This window comes from Micropterus salmoides, unplaced genomic scaffold, assembly GCF_014851395.1.
Source record: "Micropterus salmoides isolate LMB-PRFRI ecotype aquatic unplaced genomic scaffold, ASM1485139v1 Ms_hic_scaffold_5, whole genome shotgun sequence".
NCBI lineage: Eukaryota > Metazoa > Chordata > Actinopteri > Centrarchiformes > Centrarchidae > Micropterus > Micropterus salmoides.
In genome coordinates, this window is record NW_024044237.1 from 8,476,860 (window position 1) to 8,493,622 (window position 16,763).

The 16,763-nt window shown below is 41.4% G+C and overlaps 1 protein-coding gene and 1 long non-coding RNA gene across 2 annotated transcripts; one reads left to right on the plus strand and one right to left on the minus strand.

Annotated features, from left to right (window-relative positions):
* Positions 1 to 586: 586 nt before the first annotated feature.
* Positions 587 to 16,757, plus strand: snx25 (sorting nexin 25). Its single transcript, XM_038698879.1, is given in 22 exon segments — positions 587 to 1,569; positions 2,378 to 2,462; positions 4,745 to 4,961; positions 5,826 to 5,998; positions 7,551 to 7,737; positions 8,180 to 8,250; positions 10,157 to 10,347; positions 10,522 to 10,653; positions 10,956 to 11,105; positions 11,326 to 11,451; positions 11,576 to 11,740; positions 12,170 to 12,301; positions 12,730 to 12,870; positions 13,324 to 13,437; positions 13,930 to 14,007; positions 14,200 to 14,283; positions 14,394 to 14,493; positions 14,496 to 14,510; positions 14,632 to 14,698; positions 15,357 to 15,538; positions 15,650 to 15,750; positions 15,848 to 16,757. Coding segments are annotated over 22 exon segments (2,928 nt in total). The 5' UTR covers positions 587 to 1,218; the 3' UTR covers positions 15,914 to 16,757.
* On the minus strand, positions 4,821 to 7,581 carry LOC119888342. The gene is made up of 3 exons (XR_005441880.1): positions 7,518 to 7,581; positions 6,056 to 6,118; positions 4,821 to 4,954 (listed from the first exon to the last, which is right to left on the minus strand). It is a non-coding gene; the product is annotated as an uncharacterized LOC119888342 (long non-coding RNA).
* Positions 16,758 to 16,763: the final 6 nt, after the last annotated feature.

Below are 16,763 nucleotides of genomic sequence, written 5' to 3' on the forward strand. Positions count from 1 at the left end.
ATTTATTTTTTTACAAAAATAGAGATAAAGTGAACAAGAAACAATATCCAGTAGATGTCCAGAGTGACATCATTTCACATTGTTTAGCTATTAAACATTTATGACACCACAAACGGAAAGCAGATATTTTATATTTCCAGGCAGCCATTTAAACCAGTCTCTCAAAGAAAAATCAATCGTCAAACAAATCCTTTATCACCTTGTGTGTTTGATTACAATCTGTGGCTGCCCAGTTGGTTCATATTTTTCCCAGTGCATCCACACCAGCGTCCAAACAAAGCACTCCGTCCACTCGGGTTGCCGCGCTTACTAAAACAGGCGCACCCACCGCGGCGAACACAAGCGCTGATTGGCTGCCACCCTCTCACTTTCAAAGAGATTGTCAGTCAGCTGGAGCTCGAGGTAAATAACAGTCGCTTGTTTTCATCTGTCGGGGATTTTGGACCTGACATATTTCGGCGTGGTGTTTCCAAGACTTTTAGTTCGCCATTGCAAAGCACCCGATGCGTTCTTTTACAGAGAGCAAAGCGAGAATGTAGCGTTGTTACCTTTTTTATTTTAAAAGGTAAGTTAAGGAAGCTAACAGTAGCTGACGTTGAATGGGTTAACGTTTCTTAGCAAATAAGCTAGTTAGCTAGCTAGTCGATAATGCAGTTGTCATAGCAGCCAAACCATACAGTAATTCGAGATTATTGCTGACTCTTACTGTGCAATTAATGCATTTTCATGTTTTAAAGAAGGGTACACTAACTTCTTTTGGCCTCCTAGTTTAGCTTCCTGTTAGCCCTGTAGGTTAGCTAAGCTACCCTTTCACCTATTTGTCTCCAAGGTGACGGCGGATGTTCCTCCATCCCTCCCATCACCGCGGGTCTCCCTCCGTCTGCTTTCTGGGCGGCTGTCAGCTCCTATCACTAATTCCAGGACAAGCTCGGCGGCGTGTTCCGTTGTCCGGAGGGTCGTGTTCTGGATGAATAAGCTGGCGGGGCTCCGTGCCTGTGGCCGCCGGGCGGGCCGATGCTAGGAGCGTGGGAAACATAGCGGTGCGGGTCGGAGAGGAGATGTCAGAGCGGGAATGCCTCGTCTTGGAGACAGTGCTGTAGTTGAGGGTATACACGAGTATACACAGTACACCTACCTCTCTGACTTGGTATATAGACTTGCGGACCAACTTTTCAGTCTAACTAGCAGTTACGCGTGTATGGATGGTGGGGTCGCAGTATGCCCACCCCCTCAACTACCACTACACCCCTGGCTCGAGGGAGTAGCAGCATCGGAGGAGAAGAGGGGCCCATGTCTGCCACCCACGCCTCTTCTGTCGGCTCCTCTTTCCGGTTCGTCCCGGCTTTCTGCCTGGGCGTGGTGGCAGCAGTAGTGTTCAACCTGGCTTGTGGAGGCCTGACTCTCACCTCTTTCTTCTTGAAGTTGTTCATCTATGTGTCCTTCGCCCTGCTTTGTTTCCTGGCCGGCAGCTTTGTCCTGCTAGTCAGGAAGAGTCCTCTCAAAGTCAACAGCTTTCACAGACACAGGAGGCAGTCGACTGTCCGGCTGGAGTTCTTCAACAAGCTCATGGTAAGAGACTGCTTTCTTCTAGTTTAAACTCATCCCTCTCATATTGTGCACCTTTGGCAGCATGCACACACTCTGCCAGTCCTGTATGAAATTACATAAGAACAACACTCTACTGAATTATAACCAACAGCTGGAATGCACTGATAGACAGAAACACTGCCAAATTCTACTGGTATCTAATGACACTCTGTCAGATCTAACATTTATTCCAGTAGACTGGGGGTACACACCTAACAGCCAAATCTCAAAAAAGGTTGAGCACGTCTACATTTGATGTTTCTCATTTTTGCATCCCCAACTGTCCCCTGCATCCCCCACACCTCCTCAATTATTCCCCTCCCCATCACTCTCCCATCTTCTCTCCCCGCCCACCCTCCTGATCTTCACTGTGTTGTTCAATAATAGATGAGGCACAGTCATGCTGCTGGATTTAGACACACACGCATATAGGGTGATTTATTCTGCAAGGAAAGCGATTGGCTCTTGGTTTGCTTTAACAGGCTGCCACAGCCCAGCGGCTGCCTGCCTTTCAGTAGTGTTTGTTTGCTGCGGTGCACTGATGACTTATTGATGCCGACAGTGGAGGACTATTGTCACAAGCATTTGTCTGGTCGACATGTTGTATGAGCTGTGAAAAATGTGCGCTGCCTTGTTTGTGACAATTTTAGGCTTGTTGGAGGCACAGCTCTCAATCTCCTCTTCCTTCGTTTCCTGTTGTTGCCCAATATTTCCTGATTTCATGCTGTCGTCCCCGCCATCTGTGATGGGAAATGAAGGGGTGTGATCTGATACACTTGTTGTTTTTCAGGCCCGTTTTTTGGTGCCACTTCAGGAGTCAAACCAGAGCAAGAGGGTGGTGGTGTCGCACAACGTGGACAAAGCTCTGAAGGAAGGTAATGGGTCACCTAAGATATTTTCCAAAGTTGTTTTATGAGCATCTTATGTCCACGTTCATGCTTTTAGAAACTGCAAAACATGCACATCACTTCCACTGAGGCTCTCTAGGCCGCATCAGCCAGCAGTTTTTTTAAGTGTTTTGTTTGCTGTTTTGAAGCGTTTCTTTTTCTTTACACAGCAAGCGTAAAGATCATAGTGCATCAATAATTCGGGGTTCTTAAATTGGACCACATGACAGATGTTTACAGCTTACACTATCAAATGTATAGGATAAAAACATGCATTTTCACCTTTATTTGCATTATTGTAAACAGTGATTTGTCTTTGAATGTATCAACAAAGTTGTGTCTGAATGCGCTTCTTAAATACAGTGCACTGTAGTTCCCTTCTGCCATTTTATTTGAGTGTCTGATTTCTAAATATAAAATGTATATATTTTGTAATGCTCCTAAAATTCCCTCAGTGGATTTTGCCTCAGAATAATATCATGTTATTGCAAGGTATTTTTGGTGCCCTGCATCAAATATGCTTGCGGCAGCAGCATGAATTTTGCCTGTTGCAGCTGTACTGCATATAGTCATGACATAAATAATTCAACCTATCAAAATATTTGCAATCTTTATCACATTATCACCACACTATTATCACGGACAATATGATATGGCACACCCCAATGCTTGCCTTTAAGTCAACAAATGTGTGAATTACAGTTGGGCATCACTACTACAGTGTGACAGTGTTGATGCAAAATGATTACAAATAGGTGTCCAAAATTACAAGTCCTCACTATAGAGCACGCAATTTAGAGAAAAATGTTTTCTTCACTTCACACAACGCAGTTTACTCCCTCAGAAATCAGTCTCCACTTGGTGTGTGTTGGTTGGCTGATTTGGATCATTGGGAGATTCATCATGGAAATACTTCTGTTTTTGAGAAAAGTGCTGACTGACTTTTCTGTCACATTGTCACAATGGCCTGTCAGTGACCCCTCCCACTCCCAACAGTCGAACGTCCTGGTCATAATGTCACACACACACACACACACACACACACACACACACACACACACACACACACACACACAGAGGCACAGTCAGTAGAACTGGATGCCTGGCTGCCAAGTAACAGATGGTTCCAGGATTTACACCAAGGGCGTGTGTTTGCACATGCTCATCTGTGTGTGTTTTGAAATAGTGTGGTTTGAGTTTACGATGACGTTATTAGGTTCGCAGTCAAGACCTGCTGGGTCAGATTATTTTGATGAACAGCGTTTCTGTATCAGTTTTGTGTTAGTGCCCAGCTCTGTGAAGTTCAGGGCATTAGCGGCCCGGTGGATCTATATTTATTAGCTTATTTTGCTAAGAATCGCACATAAGAAAATACATAAAAACACTTAAATAATACTTTTACAGTTTTTCCCATCAGTACCAATGCCTTCCAAGTTAATTTTTATTTTTTTTTAATTATTGGGACTAATGTACACGATTTCCAAACCACTGGTCCTTTTCACCACCTCGGTCATGGTGGCTGGAGGCTACACACCTTCGCCAATCGCCAGTCTATCACAGGACTAACTCATACAGACAGACAAATGCGTTCTCACCTACAATACAGTCACAAACTCACCTAACCTGCCTGTATTTGGACTATGAGAGGAGGAGAAAACACTATGTAGAGAAATGGAGAACGTGGCATCAATTTATCTGCCAAAGCTGTTTTTGTGTGAAAGAAGAAGGTACGTCTGCCACATGTTATACTGGCCGCATAGTGTACATGGTGACAATATATACAGTAAACCTGTGACAGCTGTAGCTCAGGTCAGAATAATTAAAACTCCCTAGACTTGCTGTAACCCTACTGTCATGTGCAGTACTACTGTCTGATCTTGTGCTGTCCTTGTGAAGAGTAAAGATGTTAAGATCCCTTGAAGTGCTTACAGTGGAAAAGCTAAAGTGAAATGGATCAGAAAAGGAAAAATTAATTTGATTTACATCTTTCATGAAGAAAAAATGTACAAACAGTCATGAAGTTTTACTTTAGTTATGTCACAAAGAGGGGGAAGTACCATACTCTTTCCTTCAAAGCAAATGTGAATTAGTAACACAGCGTTAATGGACAGCTCTTCTTCTTGAAATCTCAGCGGACAAAGTGGACTGGCATCGATCAGCAACACTTGTTGGTGCACAAAATGATGGTCATTTGCTGCAGCTGTACTTACAGTATTTATTTTCTGATATTTAATGATATTCCAATTCTCTCTCTCACTGTCTTTCCCCAGTGTTTGACTACGCGTACCGAGACTACATCCTATCCTGGTACATCCCTTTGAGTCATGATGAGGGTCAGTTGTACTCCATGCTGTCAGAGGATTGGTGGCAGATGATTGGGCAGTTGCGATCCAGGCTTGCTGAGATTGACCTCGTCAATGTGGTGTGTTATGACACCATCCGAATCCTACACACACACTTCACTGACCTGAAGGCTGCATCTGCAAGGTACACAAATACCCATGATTGTAAATGGTTAAAGTTGCATTAGCTTATTAAATGCTCGGGTGTTCATAACCCAGAAATCATATAAACCATATATACAGCACAGCTTCCATTGCACAGCCAACAGATAATATCAGCGTATAAGAATTCCCTGCCCACCATTTACATGTTTTCATTTAGCTGACGCTTTTATCCAAAGCAACTTACAATTGCTATACATATCAGAGGTTGCACGCCTCTGGAGCAATGAGGGGTTAAGTGTCTTGCTCAGGGACACAATGGTGAATGTCTCACAGTGGGAATCGAACCCGGGTCTCCCACACCAAAGGCAATCATCTTATCTATGTGTCACCCCCACCAACCAGACCAGTCCAGTCCAGTCCAGTCCAGTGTCCATACCCGTCGTTTTATGTTTGCATATGGTGTGAAATTACGGCAGTTCAGTCCAGTATATAGAACATTAAAATAATCCACAATGACTTCCTTCATCTCCAGGCAGCGTCTGCCTTGTGCACTTACAGAGAGAGAGTGATGGTTCACACGTAGTCTGGTTTCATTATCCTGCCAAGTCAGGCGAGACTTATGATTTGATCACACCACTGAGATGTCTAGCCTCCCTTGTCTTTAGTAGCTTAGGAACAAACTAGCAGCAGAGCAGCAGTCTGTCTTGTTCAGTCAAGTTTTAGAAGAAAATGCAACACAGCTGAAGTATGAATAACAATGGCGGTGTTCGTGCTGTCAATGAAGCCACATCTCGCATAATATGATCCGACATCTAGCTCTGCCAGAATAGCATTTCAAATTCACTCTGTCTCTTTCTGTTTATGTCTCACTGCTAATCCGCGGCTCTTTCATGTGTGTGTCCAGACCAGAGGAGTGTGCCCGGCCGTTTCCTCTCCATCCCTGTTTGGTCAGTCCAGAATCGGAGCTGGCGTTCCTCCGCTGTGTAGCCAGAATACTGCTGCTATGTCTGCTACCACACAAGGACGCCAAGTCACACACACTACGCTGCTGCCTCACAGAAGTCATCACGACTAAAGGTACTGTGATTGTGTGTGTGTGTACGTACAGGTACTGTATTAGATGCTGAATTGTACCTGTATTTGGGGTCAGCTGGTAAACACAAACTCTAAAGCCAGACATCCTTTGTTCTTGCAGCACTGTAGTCATCAGAGTTTAGTGGTGGGGAAATAAAGAAATGGACTGGTTAATTTGAGATCAATCATAATTTGCACAGGAGGTGTTAGTAAACCTGTTTCACAGTAGACATATTGATAGCAGCAGGAGAAGCACCGGTGTAATTAACATTACTAATATTAACTTTATTTAAATAAATTTACAGTAAAAAAAATAATACAAGTAAATAAATTCCAAAATAAAAAATACAAACCAGATAAAATAAATTAAACAATAACAAAAATGTTCCTATAGTTTGAAAAAGCCATAAGATCAAATAATAATAGCATTATTACTGGCTGCATTCTGTTTAGGTCCTTCTGGCATGGCTTTTGTGGACACTAATGGGGATGGAGCCATCGAATGTTTTTAATTGCACCTTCTAGGACAAGTGATAATGTCTGCGGTGACAAAGGTCTATTGTTACCATTTAACGGTTGACAATGGCAGATGGAAAAGTGGACATCGAAAACACTGTGATGCTTGCAGCTATTTTGTGATGAAGGTAAATGTCGACTGTAACAACTGAAGCCATTGTTAAGAGGCTCACTTGCTATAAATGAAACCTCTGTGCTCTCTAGAGAAGATATGAGACAGAATATGTATGATACTTTGATCAGACCTTTCAGAAAACCACTTATGTTATCTGTGTGTGTGTGTGTGTGTGTGTGTGTGTGTGTGTGTGTGTGTGTGTGTGTGTGTGTGTGTGTGTGTGTGTGTGTGTGTGTGTGTGTGTGTGTCCGTGTGTGTGTCCGTGTCCTTTCCTCCTGTATAGTAGTATTGTGTCTGCTATGTCAGTAATAGACCTTTTTTTCCCAGCAGTCACTGTGACTTGTCAGAGCACGAGGAGCTCAGCTGGAACTAATAACTGTTAATGATGGTTTCATTGACATGTTCCATTGAAACCTGCCAGAGAGCTAGCACATACAATACAGGGAGCTGGAACTGGAAAGCCTAAAATGAATGCAACCAACATTGTTAGTGTTGTTAATTCCACCTGTGCTTTTCCTGCTACGAATAATAACAGATGAAATAAAACGACTCCCCTGCAGTAATTCTTTATTACATTATGGGAGTAGCATGCATTACCTTGATATCTAGCTGCTGTTCTGTCTGTAGAACTGCATTTTCTACACAAGTTGGCCCTCTGAAGGCTTAAAGTGTAACATAACACTAAATCTACTTTTTTGAATTAGCAAGTCACATGTACAGCTGCTTTATTACACCATCAATTGATCCCTTTCTCATTCCAAAGTGTTCCTTACAGTAGATTTTCCTGGGAAAATTCAGAAATTCTGACCCCAATGAAATCTGTTAAATATCTATCCAGCTGCTCAGACTCAATTAACAGGTATTAGTCAATTTCTGCGTTTATCTTAATACCTTTTTTGATTGGTATGTGTCTGTGTGCTCCAGTGTTGAAGCCTTTGGTCGAGGTGCTGAGCGACCCAGACTCCATAAACCGGATGCTGTTGTCTCAGCTGGAGCAGAGGGAGCAGCAGGCTGAGCAGCAGAAGAAAGCCTACACCTACGCTGCCTCCTACGAAGACTTCATCAAACTCATATCAACTTCAGCTGATGTCAATTTCCTCAAACAACTCAGGCACGACCCTAAAAGCGCACGCACATGCACGCACACACAGACCTATACGCCTGCACTGCCTTAATAAACAGAGACTATCCTGTACGTCCTTAAATGAAGTATACTGTGTATATACACAAACATGTTAACCAGATGGTGTTGACACTCTGTCTGTTTGCTGCTGTTGGGTTACCATGGGAACAGACAGTGTCTCTGCTGCATTATATTGGATCTAAATATTGTCTTGTTTGAGGAATAACGGCTCAACACTGACTTGTTGCTGGTGTATTTTATTAATTCAGTAAATGTTTACATGCTTTAAATGTAAAGTCTTACCACTGTGTCATGCCAAATGTAATTATATCTTGTTTACTTCTGTAGTATTCTGCTTATTCACCCTAAGACAGCCCATTTTGGTTTCATTGATTGATTCCTGATTTAACATCTTGGTCTCTCTTTGCAGGTATCAGATAGTGGTAGAGATTATTCATGCCACCACCATCAGCAGCCTGCCTCAGCTCAAGAAGCAGAAAGGTACAGAGACACTACAGTTCACCATATTACAGAAAGGCCAAAAACAACCACATAGAAAATGTGGGAATTTAAGGTTAGGCAAGGCAAGTTTATTTGTATAGCACATTTCAACAACAATGTAATTCAAAGTGCTTTACATAAAACATAAAAGCAACAGGGAAATATATATCATTGCAACCAAATAGCTAGTATACCATGAGGGCTGAACGCTCTTGGAAAATAATCTAATTGTGTTTTTTTTAACCAATATTGCAATTTAATATGCAATTCATTTTTAAGCTCTTTACCTTCTGTATTATTCAAAACGGACAAACAATAAATCAGTGTATAGTATGACCAACACAATATTAGATCCTGTAGGCCAGGCCTGTGTTATGATGAACTTATGTGTTGCATGAATTATTACTATGAGCAATTGTGGAGAAGAAATATCAAATTATAAAAATATGAGAAAGATAATTAGAGTCATGGCATTAAATAATATGATAACACCAGTAAGTGCTCAATACAAAACCCACACTTAATAAGTCCTTATCTCAGTTCAAATCTCCACAAGTCTTATCTCTCATCAAAAACCTGCTTTTCTGTATCCCAGTAAGCAAACAAAACAAAATACTCAGTCTGAGGTTCAATTCCAAAGTTGGCCAACGAAAATAAAACCAAGTGATGCCTCTCGTGTTTAATAGACAAGCTTAGTAGTTCTCCGACAACGCCGGAGTCCCCCTCTCCCCCGAAGCCTCAGATGCTGGTAAGCAGCAACGCCGTTTCACAGATATTTCCTGAGCTGACTGGTGGCTATTTGTGTAACGCAGGCGCCCATCGCCACAATACGCTTACCTTACTACACGTGTCTTTCTGTTGTGCATTTTTCCTGTTCGCCAAAGCGGCGGATGGCCTGAAGATTTTCAACCACCTCCACCAATTTACCCGCGGGTGGTGGTTGCTACTTTTATTCCCTGTTTGACACTAAAGTTTCTGCAGTGTCAGCTTCTCTCGAGCTTAAGGCCATTGTACAAGTCAAGGTACAGAATAACGTGTGAAGTCGATGCTTCTTATGCAGACTGCTTTACTCTTGCGTGTCATGTGACCAGAGAGTAATCGCAGCCTTTGCCATTAGAAACTTTAGTTTTATCATATTGCGATAATATCGCAAATGCAATTAATCGTTCAGCCCTATTAACACCATGTAGGGAAGTAGCGGTTATAGGACCACAATACTTATAAATACTTAAGTATTAAGTGAATACAGAACTCCATTAACTTACTCCACGTTACTGCAACAACTCTGAAGGTCCCTTATATAGAGCTGGGTGGGAAGGTCTGATGTGGCCTTTACTTGTGTCAATCACTTGCGAGTTTACCCTCATGTGAAAGTAGGTGGAACACCGAGAATTGACAATGCAAACTGAATGGGAGAGTTAAGGTTCAAGTGACATGTAACAAGAGCTAAAAGCGATTCCTGATGGATTAGGGTTAAAACAAAGTTCAGGGGATCACCAAAGTCAGTAGGAGTCAGCATCCAGGGAACCATGAACATCTATCAAATTTTGCCCAAGACATGCTGCTAGCATGGCTAATAGCAAACTAAGACCTGATAAATGAATTGTTCTACATAGGTATCTATAACTTCACCCTCGGTCACACTTATCTTGTTTCTTGTTCACAAATGATGTTTTTCTATTACAGTATTATTTTCTTTACTTACTCATTGAGATTTACATTCATTCTCTGAGCATCAGCTTTACACAACTTGCCTACAGTATTTGTAACACAAAGCTAACAATGTCTAACAACTTTATCTTGATGGTTCAGTGGCTCCAAATCGGCTAATCATGCTATTGTGTCTTATTGTGTGACCATTCTGGCTCACACGTTTCTTTCAACCGCTGCTCTCACTCTCTCTTAGAGCGAAAAGGTAAAGAGTCAGCAGCCATGAAGGCAGACCTGCTCAGGGCCAGAGATATGAAACGATATATCAATCAGCTGACTGTTGCTAAGAAACAATGTGAGAAGCGGATCCGCCTCCTCGGTGGACCAAACTACGAGAACAATGAGGACGGAGGGGCTGATGACAGCGATGATCCTCAAAGTCAGAAGGTAAGACTCTGATAATGTGGACTGTGATAAAGCTGGTGTGGTGTTTGATTGAAAAGAAGCTTCTGAAACCTGTGTCAAGTTGCCAAATAATAGAAAATGAGAATCTTTGAGTGTTATTTTGTTTTTTAGAATATTATGTTTTGTCATTTTCTCTCTCCCCGCTCTCACATCCAGATTCTCCAGTTTGAAGACATCATGTGTAATCCAGGTTACCGGGAGCATTTCCGAGTTTACATGGAGAGAGTTGATAAGAGAGCACTGATAAGCTTCTGGGAACTGGTGGAAACTCTGAAAACTGCCAACAAGGTAACGTGTACACACATTCCAGAGGGATTAGCTCAACACTGCTTATAATATATGCTATTAGGGGAACAGTGATAGACACTGAGTGACAATGTTTTTCTACTACCTGAAGTAGTGAGCTGTACTAGTGCTGGGCCTGGGTGTTGCAAAATATTGGTACTTTTCTTCATCAGAATACAGATCGTGTCGGCCGTTTAAACTCGGATATGAATATTGGATAGTAGCAGTGAAGCACATCAATGCGGTGTAAAAAAAAGAACATGAGTAATTGTTTTTTTGTTTATTAATATGTGTGTGTACGACAGAACGAGGTGCCCCAAATCGTAGGAGAAATCTACCAGAAGTTTTTTGTGGAGAGCCGGGAGATTCCGGTGGAGAAGTTTCTTCTTAAGGAGATCCAACAGAGTCTGGTGGGGAACAGAGGAACACAAGTCTTTGTTAGACTACAGGAACAGGTAACTGCTGTTTTCGCTATTAACTGACTGCAGACACATTGGAGAATTTCTGTCACAAGAACTGGTGGCACATGGCTACTAAACAAAGAAAAGGGACTTGGAGCTTTGCTTATTAACAACACTGTTGTGTATGTGACTCTGGCATGTTCATGTTCCACAGTGTCAAAGTTGTTCTACAATGACAATAACGCATCTTCTGCTGCTCTCAAACAACCTCTAGGTGGCTGAGACGATGAGAGAGCGGTACTACCCCTCCTTCCTGGTTTCTGACCTCTACGATAAGCTGATCAGACGAGACGAGCCCCATAGCCAATCACAATGTAGCACTGAGGAAAAGGAGGAAGGGGTCAGACATGCACAACGTTGATAAAATGCTCATGTGTTAAGATACTCAAATTTATCATTTGTACATTTGTATACCTCTGCTATTGCTATCCATTTTCATAAAAATGTATATTTTTATTCTGTAGTGTCAGGGTCTAGACGCAGGAGAGGAGGTCGGTGACGAAGGCAGTAAAGGAATCAATGAGCAGGCCAGCTATGCTGCTACGAAACTCCGCCAACTCTACGACAAGCTGGAGTACAAGCGACAGGCCCTTGGCTCCATCCAGAATGCACCCAAACCAGATAAGAAGGTAACAAAATACAAGAAAATGTGACAAAACACACCCTGGCGTCAAATGAGTATTCACTGCAGAAGGCCACAGCAGGATAGCATCAAACACAAGATCAGAATTAGTGTGTGCACATGCAGACCCGTAAAGCACAATGCCCTGAATTCTGCAGTGTCGAGATGTTAACTCAGTGGTTTGAGGTAGAAAGTGACAATTAGGCTTCTAATAAAGAGCCATTTTAGCTGATCTGCTTTACTTAAAAGCCTCTTGGGCATTTGTACACTTTGAATGTCAGTAATGTGATAGAATATCCACAACACTCATAACACGCATTTTTGAAGAGGGTTAAAAACATTCTTTGACCTGAAAACCGCCACACGTCACTAATGTAATGTCTTCATTGAACTACGATTTGCATGCTAGTGAGAGTCTGTCCCTGTGTGTTTGCAGATAGTGAGCAAACTAAAGGAAGAGATAGGAGCCATGGAGAAAGAACACGGTGAACTCCAGCAACACATCACCAGGACTGACTGGTGGTGTGAAAACCTGGGCCACTGGAGAGCTATTATTACTACTGCTGAGGTAATGTGTTTTTTTTTCATTTTTTTCACAAACAATAAACAGCCTGTTCTACTAATGCTGAAGAAACAAGCTAGTCATAACTAGCTGGCTGATTTCCAGTGGAGAACCTGAGCGACTGGAGTCCTCTGGTGACATTCCTTTTGACTTGGCATCGACATGCTTTTTGGCAGAGGAGAAAATACATACAATTAAAGTGTAAAGCATCCTAAAGGAGTGAATTAATATTTCCATGTGACTTGCTAACTCGGATGATTTTATGGCCCAAGAAATGCATTGTGGAGAAAAGTGCTCATTTACTATCCTTGTTACACCTGTTTGGGCAGGCGTTATGTGATGTAGATGCATTCATGGTTGTTGTCAACAGATCTGGAGCATGAAGCTAATGTTAATTATGTAGTCATTTAGACATTTGTGTGTGTGTATTCCAGGCTACAGAGGAAGGTGGCGAGACCGTAGCTTGTTACAGCGTGTGTGTTAGCCTGGTAGAAGGAGAGGAGACGGCCAACAGTCGCTGGAGCGTCCAGAGGAAACTGACTGAATTCCAGATGTTGCACCGCAAGCTCACTGAGGTAACGCCAAACCTGCATGTGAATGAATAGGCTTTTCTTTAGGAAGTAGCTATTTCTGTGCTTTATAGTTAAACTAACTGTTGCCTTGCTTGTTCTGTTGTTTCACCCACCTCCGCATTAGAGTAAGTCAGTAAACATTGTGTATAAATATTCTACATTTATTAATATTTATTTATTATCTTATTTTACTTGTCTATATATCTTTTAATAGCACAATTCTTTTGTTTATGTAGTTGTTATTATTTCACACTTGCTTTGTCAATGAAAATGTCTTGTTTCCCATGCCAATAAAGCCCCATTGAACTGAACTGTTAATACACTATACTATATTATCTAAAATGAAGGTAACCATATGGAAATGTAATACAAACTACTTCAGTTTTGGCACTAATGTGGTAAGTCTCTCATCACTGTGAAATCACATTTCAATCACTGTGCGTCTTTCTTTCTCAGTGTTTTCCATCGTTGAAGAAGCTCCAGTTACCGTCACTCAGTAAACTTCCCTTCAAATCCATCGACCAGAAATTCTTAGACAAGAGCAAAACACAGCTCAATGCCTTCCTCCAGGTAAATATGGAAACATTTCACACTGTAAGGGTACTACTTTACTGAAATTGCTATTAACTTGAGAAGAGCAAAACTTTGGTGCTTCGTGCCTTTTCCCCTGTCTGCTGTAACAGATTTAATAGTGCTTCTCTTTACACTTACAAATAAAGCCTTGTTAACTTGAACATAAAGCCACACACATTTTAATACACTAAAGCAGATGTTCTGGTGGAATAATTCAGCTAGTTTGAAAAAATAAAAATACATTTTGATATAAAAAAAAAATACATATTGATTCAGCTACAACACTTCAACACCATGTTGTGATTAAGAGTGCATGAAAACTGGTCATTAAGCAAGCAGAGCTAAAAGTAATGGGGAAATGGTTGAAATAGGTCTGACAGAAAAGTTGGGAACCACTGCATTAAGAACAACAACCAGCCCTATGCTCACATTGCCTCTTTTAATTTATGATGACCACCATGATAACTTCAGCCCTGTGTGTGTTTGTAGCGTCTGCTGACCGATGAACGACTGTGCCAGTCAGAGGCTCTCTATGCGTTCCTCAGCCCGTCTCCAGAGCACCTCAAGGTAACCAATTTTTCATACTTGCATTTCAAATAAGACAGGACTGCAACGTATGATTTGTCCTGTTTTGTGCTTGAATTACAACTGCAATAACAAGCTTTGTTTGTTCATTCAGTGTTAGAAGTTGAGGCTTTGAAATTCCTTCCTGAGTGGTTAAATATTGTATAGTGACAATATCTTTTTCAATGTATGAAGGTGATGTCAATCCAGAAGAAGTCCTCTTTCTCTCTGGCCTCCTTCCTGGAGAGGCTGCCTGGAGATTTCTTCTCCCATACTGAGGTACAGCTTCATTTGCAACTAGGAAAGCAACAGGAAGTTGTGGACCGTCACTCGAGCTGCCGTGCATCCTCATTTGGATTGTGTGTGCCGTGTGTAATTTCTGTTTATAGGAGGAGGCTGATGATGACAGTGACTTGTCAGACTACGGTGATGAGGTAGACGGGCGGAGAGACGCCCTGGCTGAACCCTGCTTTATGCTCATAGGAGAGATCTTGAGCTCAGAGGAAGTGAGTAGCACTCTGTTGTCTTCCTAATCACTGTTGCATTTTCTGCAATTTGCAATTCTAACTGCATCTGAGTGAATTCATCTGATCTGTTTCCTTCGCTCACTGTCGTCTGTCTGCTCAGTGTTTAAGTGGGTGAGGAAGACTCTAATTGCACTAGTCCAGGTGACATTTGGACGAACTATCAACAAGTAAGTTCTAGCAAGTTGGGATTTTAATTAAACATTCCTTTGTGGGGCTGTCACATTTAAAAAGGAAAATCAAGTTTCAGCAACTAACAACAAATAATTTGAATGCAACCTACAAAGAGCTGTCTTACAATAAGCTATAAAGTTGACTTTGTTCCATTTGTTCACAGTACCTCTGGCCACTTTATTTGAGTAACAAACTGACCGTTGACTTTAGATCAGTTGTTATGGTAATGTTACTGCAGGTAACAAACAGCCAACCAGTTATAGCACATGAGAAATTACACTTAAAGGCATCAAAAGGTTCAATATATTTATATTTCCTTGTACATATATATATATTTATATACTACTCTTATATACATCTGTTTTTATAGCTTTACTTTTATTTGACCTTTTAAGTACTTATGCTGCACTGTGTGGTTTTTTTCTATTCTTTTCAACAGTATTTTTTACTTACTTTTAATTAGGAGCCACTGCAATGGATTGTTGTTTTGTTCCATATAGTTTTGAATGACAAATAAAGTTTCAAAATCCTGGTATTGTTTTATTGACCTGTTTGACACTGGATCTCCTGAGCCTGTTGGTGTTTGTGTGTTTTTTTTTTTTTTTCTTTCTGAGATCCGGCGCGAGGCTAACATCTTCAATGCTCTTATTTCAGACAGATCCGGGACACAGTAAACTGGATCTTCTGTGAACAGATGTTGGTATGTTACATCAGTGTGTTCAGGGACACCTTCTGGCCTAACGGGAAGTTGGCGCCACACGTCAAGGTCCGAACGGACACTGAACGCAATGAAACTAAGGAACGGGCTCAACAGAAACTACTTGACAATATCCCAGGTAGAAACTGAAACCCATGTTAACATGACCTGCTGATCTTAAACTTATCAACACCGGAAACGTGACTCATCTGACCTCATTATTTTGTTTTAATATGATCTTTTTTATCAGATGCACTAGCAAATCTAGTTGGCCAGCAGAACGCCCGCTACGGAATCATCAAGATCTTCAATGCCCTGCAGGAGGCTAGTGCCAACAAACATCTTCTCTATGTAAGAATGATACATATTATGTCAAACACTGTATTTGTCATAAAACTGGTTTTTATTATTATAATAATTAATTTGTCTCACTGTCTCCCTCCCTTAGGTATTGATGGAAATGTTACTCAAGGAAGTAAGCCCTGAACTCAGCGCGGAGGTGGACAGCATCTGAACACACTTGTATCACTTTACACACACAGTCTTTGGATCTTTAAGGCCTCTCTGTAGCTGACCAATCATAAACTGCCAAGCTAGACAGGGACACGGCCTTTTCGGGAAACCTCAGACAGAAAGCAGCCGTGTTGGTCACAGCTGGGACACATGCTGATTCTGTTGGTAGAACTTTGCTGTGAAATGATGAAAAGCCGGGCTGACACCAGACTGAAAGTGGTTTGACTTTGTTGTGGTACAGATCTGAACATCTGAACGGGGAGAAACCACATAGAGTCCGACTTCTTCCTATTTAGGCAGCAGTCTAACTACACCAGTCATGTTTGTACTGAAAAGTCCACATTCACTCAAGAACAAATTGTATTTTTGACATTATGTGACCCACTTCTGTAGTTTTCTTATTTCAATAGCACAGAAACATCAGACTTGTACCACAACAAATTGAAATTAAATGTTTTATTACTGCATAAATCATGGCGGTCTATAGATTACACGGCAGAGTAACAGATCATGAACGTGAACAACTTGATTGTTTGGTTATTAATTTGTAGAGCTGATAATCTAAAGACCTCAATTAAATGCAGCAAAGACAGTTGAAGTTCAGATTTCCTGTTGCCCTCTAAAGGCAACCAGTATGTGTCGATGACCTCTGAACATTCCTCCTACACACAACCTGAGCAACACTTGTGTTCTGTGATTCTTGTTAAGGCTTATAATTGTGCAATATAATGTTATGTAAAAGTCATTGTGATGATTTTATTTATGATTGTTATTGATAGATTTTATTTTTACCAAAAATTGTTTAGAGAGCGTTTATATAAGCAATAAATTGCGAACAAAAAGTTGATGAC